This window comes from Neopelma chrysocephalum, unplaced genomic scaffold (assembly GCF_003984885.1).
Source record: "Neopelma chrysocephalum unplaced genomic scaffold, ASM398488v2 Primary Assembly neopelma1_97728, whole genome shotgun sequence".
In the NCBI taxonomy this organism is placed as follows: domain Eukaryota; kingdom Metazoa; phylum Chordata; class Aves; order Passeriformes; family Pipridae; genus Neopelma; species Neopelma chrysocephalum.
In genome coordinates this window covers 133-6,180 of record NW_020926180.1, presented here as the reverse complement: position 1 = coordinate 6,180, position 6,048 = coordinate 133, and the positions used below count along the sequence as shown (strand labels likewise).

Below are 6,048 nucleotides of genomic sequence, written 5' to 3'. Positions count from 1 at the left end.
TGAACACTGCCAGCGATGGGGCATCCACGACTTCCCTGGGCCACCTGTGCCAGTGCCTCACTACCCTCACAGTAAAGAATTTGTTCCTAATATCTAATCTAAACTTACACTCTCCCAGACTGAAGCCATCAGTCCTTGTCCTGTCACTACATGTCCTTGTAAAGAGTCCCTCTCCATCCTTCTTTGTAGGCTCCCTTTAAGTACTAAAAGGTTGCTAAAAGGTCTCCCTGGAGCCTTCTCTTCATGAAGCAGAACTGGCTAAAGAGAACACTGGATTCGCAACACATGCAAACCACAACAGACAACTCACAAACAACCCCCCAGAAAAACCTAACAACTTTGCAGGAATTCAGTGCACTGATCTTTCAGTTAAGGCCTTGAAAATCAAAATCGAACCGGAAGCCTTCCAAAGCACACTTGAAACATTCAAGAGCTATTCCAGCACAGACACTCACTAAGTATCGGGGGTTTCTTTGTGCTGGTTTCTTTAGCCCTTTGTGGCCTTCAGAATGAGACACCGAGCCCAAAACCCCAACACATTTTTCAATTTGCAATAACAGCTTCGTAATTGCTATAAAGCTATTACATTACAACATGTATGAAAGTAGTATCTCATCACAAAATAAACAAACACTTGTTTCCAAATACCTAGAGCCAATAACAAGCTGCCTTGTTGCATTTCTCAGTCTTTAGATGCAGAGAACACAGACTGTGTACTGGCTGAGTTGTAGGACACACAAGCATATGATGCAATAAGCACAAAGGAGCTTTGTTAAGGACACTACAGCATCTACTAGTCAATAAATTTTGTCCACAGGTTATTAACTAAAACTATATAAATAAATGGACCCAGTTTTCCTGGCTTTATTCAAAAGGGAAATTCTGTATGTGAACAGTATAAAAATGGATAAGCACAGGTTTCTGTGCTGCTTTTAAGTTTATGCACATCTTTAACCATACTGGCTCTACAGACTAAAAAATTTGCAAAGACAATCACCTTTACATCAAAAGAAGGCTTGAACAACTTGTCCTTGGAAAGAAATTTTGACGGCGTGTCAAGATGTAAAGATGGTTCCTTCTGTAGGGGTCCGCCTTGTGCAACAGGGGTTGTCTTCCCAATGTGATGAGAGATGACAGCTTGGAAAGCTTTACTCTGGAACCTGTTGATATCAAGTGGGGTCACAGCTGGTTTTTTTCCAGCTTCAAGAAGATAAGGAGGCTGTTCTGAATCAGGATATTTAACAGTTGCTGGTGTCTTGGTAAGCTGAGTAATGAAACTCTCAGTATCTTTAAAAAAAAACAAAGAAAACATAAGCAAGCAAACTAATTTTTCTTCTGAACACAGACCTCACACATACACTTCCATTTAAACAACAATCAAAAGTTCACCTGACCTTTCTTTCCCTAAAAGAATAATTCATATCCCCCAATAAATGCTCTAAACTACAATTACATTTAAAAGCCAGCACGTTCAGCGTCTCTTTCAGTTAACTACTTAGTTTGTATTCCGTAGGCATGAGTTTGACCCTAAGTGTCTGAAAAGAAGTGAGCAATCCCTGATCCACTAACACTGTTGGCAGTTCCACACATACCTGTATAGCTCACATATGTCATACAACAACTATCAAAATTCTAATCCAAGAAAATTATGTAATATACAACAAAATCTTCCCTTTCAACACTAAAGGTAACTCCTCCTCCCTGGCTCCTTACTTCCCATGCAACTTCAGATTTCTTTTGCATTCATAACTCTGAATCCCACCTCTTTAGCTCATCACGTATACATCCAGTCCTTCATGCTTTTGGATTAACAGGACCAAGATTTAGCTAGGAATAAACTGTTATAACTTGTCTATCATAAATACTTCCAGATAAGCATGACTCACCATCTTTATAGCTGAAAAAAATTTAACACAAGAATTGCTTTTACATTTTACTGCTCATTTCCCATGACCCCCCACTTTGTTTCCTTAAAAATGTAATAAACGGATAAGATGTGCCATGCCAATAGCATATCTTCTGTCCTCTGACTTAGTGACCCATATAATTAATTTATGAGGGCACTTTTAAAACAGGTCTGCTAACATTCAGTATTAAATCATTGTAGTCTGCATCTTAATATGGAAGAAATATTGCCAAATAAAAGACTTGAAATAACTGGAAAAGGAGCAGAAGATGGGGTAGGCATGAAGAACTGAACAGAGGGACTTCATTGCAGACTAACAAGTACGAAGTTTTAAGCTGGATCTATCATCAATTCCCACTCAAGCTACAGAGCAGCATAGGTGCCAAAAAGGACAAAGTTGAGACACTGAGCTTGAATCCCAACTGACCGATAACCAAAAGACTCCACTGGCTCCAACAGACTTGCAGCAAATACACAGTATCATTTCTGTAATCATGACGCAAAAGCAGGAAAAAAATATAGAAAAAGTACAGTTACATTGAGCAACCTGGTCGAGGGGAAGGTGTCCTTGTCCATGGCAGGGGGTTGGAACTAGGTAGTCTTAAGGTCCCTTCCAACCAAACCATTTTATGATTCCATCTTAATATTTGGAAAAATATCCTTTAGCTCTAATACTCTGCAGGTATTTTTAGGAAAAAACATTCATCATACCTGCCTTTTTTATCGTAAACAGTCACACAGACACAATCATATTCCCTAACTTGCTGATAACCAACCTTCAGCCTCTGCATTTTCAACCAAGAATTTGCTTTCGTCTGCTCTCTTCCCTATCCTTGCAGACTGCAAAAGCCAAGCTACAGTGACTGCTGGCAAATTCCACTTCTTCGCAGCTTCATACTTGGAACCATTCGGTTCTCTTACCACAAGATGGGTACTGGCAAACATTCCTTTTTTTGCATTGGCTTTCCGCACAAAGAATTCTTGGACTCTACAATTACATTAATTAAACATTCATTTAGTCATTAAGAAAATTAATCTAGGGCACATTTATACTATTATAAAATGTATTCAAGCGACAAGAAAAAGAACCAGTAGAATTAGACATCTAAAGCCACCCACTTTGCACTTTCAGCCTAACCTACAAGCAGAAAAAAAGAAAAATTAAACAGTAATGTTTTGCTTCTATCAAGATTGAAATCAATACTTCTCTTACTCCAGCATTCCTCACATATCTCATTTTCAAATCATAATGCTCGGCCTAACGTCCTTCTGTAAGGTTAATGGAACAGGCTTGATTCCCTTCTGGAGTTAACATGCATCATTTCCAAATAATTAACAGTTTTCTTTATATTACAGTTTCTTTTATCATCAAGGACACAATCTTCCAAAAAGATGGCAGGACTGAGAACTCATCAGCAAATAATTTAGTTCAAACAGCCTACAAATCAGATCAAATGATACTGTAAGCTACACAATTTTGCTATGTCATGACTAAACATGTTTTTCTTAACGTTTTTCAAAGATCCTGATCCTAAGTAATGGTGCACTATCACTGGTTATGAGGCTGAACCGGACAGTGCTGAAGAAGAGGAAAAATGGTCCTCTCCTGGATAACTGAAGAACAACCCAGAAGGCCTGACACCTGAAAAACTGACTTTTATTACTCTGTTCTACGGCAGAGTAAAAAGTTACTGAGACTCAAGTCACTGGGAAACACAAGACTGAGCATATTCTGGTAGAAATTAGACTGTGTGAGTACAGACCATATTTCTTTAAAGGAAAGGAAAACAGAAGAACTATGTAATGACGTCTCATTGCTTCAGCACCAGGTTTTGTAAATAAACAGAATTCAAAAGAACTTTAATCCTCGTAAAGAAAAATGACATGCACAATGGCAGCACATTGGCTATCTAAGAACAAGAAGAAATGGTGACAGGAGACATACCTGGCTCCCAGCAGTCCTGCCAGATAAGCAAGGGAGTCTCTCTCTGCACCAGTGAACTGGCTAAAAGAAAGAACGCAGTCTTCCAGAGGGGTAGCTCCTTCCATTATCAGGACTGGTGTGAAAAGTGGATTGGACCGGAGATCTAAAAAGAGCTGCTGTTCCACACATGCTATCTTTAAGAAGGTGAAAGAGATAAAAATGTAAATAAAGCTAAATAGCAACAAAGCCAACAATATTTCAGCAACTGTACAAGAGCATTTATGGACTCAACAACAAGCAATCCTGCTTCCATCATCACACCTGATACAAATTATTTCCCAAATTCTTTTTTAGATCACTTCAATTTTGTCAAGTTTGACATGCTGAGGCATTATTCAGAACTTTTCATTACTTAAATTCCAACCCTCTATGTTCCCTTAGAGTAGTTCAAGGCATGATCTGAGGGTCTGTATAGATCTACTTCACAGAAAGTCACCTCATATCAAAAAATACTAACAGTAGGTAGTCTATACCATATGCCCGCTCTTGGCAAACATGGTTAGTATTTTTTGACTTTTAAGCTGTAAAGGTGACTTCCTCTTCTGCCACAAATAAAAAAAGCTATAAAAAGCATGAAACAAGCAAAGATATAAAATGAAATCATCATTAGTCAACTAGCTCCTTCTACAGTTCGTCATTTAGAGAGAATACTGTCAGACCTTATAATGACCTTTGAGTCAAGACAACGAAATCCTGTTTAAGAGTCCTATAGAAAATGAAGTGCAACAGACAAGACACCTTACAGATGCAGAGGTTTTAAAGCATGTTTTCATTTAGTACATTTCAAATGAAACAAGGCTAATCTCTCAGTATCTTATTTATATTTAAGTCACCAATAACTCTGTATTCTGACAAGACAAATTTCTAACATAGATACCTATTTATTTGTGGAATTGAAAAAGTATAACTCCCTTACCAGCCATGTATTTGTGACAACATCACCAACAGTTGGCTTGACTGTGCACCCCAATAAAGGTACCACAGCATAGTCTGCAATGGTTCTGCTTTGCAGTGGCAGAACTTTCCCAGCATTCTCCTTTATAATATCTGCAAGGCAGGACTCCTCCTCTTCACCAAAACCCAAAAGAAGAAAAGTCTTTCTGACAAATACACCTCCCTCAGCTGGTGCAGAAGACTCTCCCAAAGAACCATTACAGACAGAAGACTGATTCTGTCCTTGAACAGTTGAGTTAGTAACATCATTGAAGGTTCTGGATGTTAATTTTTCCACTTCATCTGAAAGGTTAAAGAAAAATAAATGAACAATCAAGCATAATAATTGATTGACAAGAACACCAAAGACAACCCAAAACAGTTTCATGAAGAAATGATAGTATTCTGCTGTTTTCAGCCAGGTTTTAGTTAAAAACTGTTCTACATAGGCCTGTTTAAATTTGATTTCTGAAACACAATGTAGAAGTTAAAATACCAGATGTGGTTAGCTTTTTAATAAACAAATCCTGAAAACCCAAATGCTAATTATGAGCAGTTAAACTTTAAACAGTATGCTGAGCCTAGAACATACCTAATGTAGAATCATTATTTATATATTGAGAGAGAAAGTCATCTTCAACAGCTTTCTGGTGCTTTAGAACATTCACAGGTTCTTTCTTCGCAAGACTGGTTTTTTTTGGAAGAATTGACTTCATTTCAGGTTGCTCCAAAATTGGGTTCTCTAACAGCTGATAGTTTAGAGGGATATAGTGCTCCACTGGATGTAGATAGCCTTTACTATATGACTCCAGCAACCACTTTGCTGTCACTATATGAGGCCTAGGAAATGAAGTGTTATAGAAACAAGTTACAGCGGGTTTCAGACTTGTGATTCTTCTTTCCTGCTCCACAAAATACTAGGAAATACACACACATGAAGTCTGTAACTCCCATAACTAAGCAAGCTTTGGGCACTCTACAAACCTCAAGTCTTTTCAATTGTTTCAGTCTGAGAACAGCATTTCATAGCTATTTGCTGTAACATAAATTATATCTGCCACTGCTGGGTTGCCAAATTCTTCTTCCTCAATATATTAAAAAATACATCCTAACACCTCTTTTCACCAATAAGAACATTTGCTTTTCTATTCACTGAAGTGACTCATGGCTACCCAAAAATACAGCATTCAAGAGCACATAAGGATGTACTCAGGAACACATGCTG

At 38.0% G+C, this 6,048-nt stretch overlaps 1 protein-coding gene across 1 annotated transcript; it reads right to left on the bottom strand.

Annotated features, from left to right (window-relative positions):
* Positions 1-997: 997 nt before the first annotated feature.
* Positions 998-5,738, bottom strand: LOC113961982 (DNA topoisomerase 2-binding protein 1-like; the record flags this gene model as incomplete). The annotated part of the gene is made up of 5 exons (XM_027672746.1): positions 5,416-5,738; positions 4,807-5,126; positions 3,852-4,024; positions 2,683-2,894; positions 998-1,287 (listed from the first exon to the last, which is right to left on the bottom strand). Coding segments are annotated over exons 1-5 (1,119 nt in total), but the record flags the coding sequence as incomplete, so codon positions are not given.
* Positions 5,739-6,048: the final 310 nt, after the last annotated feature.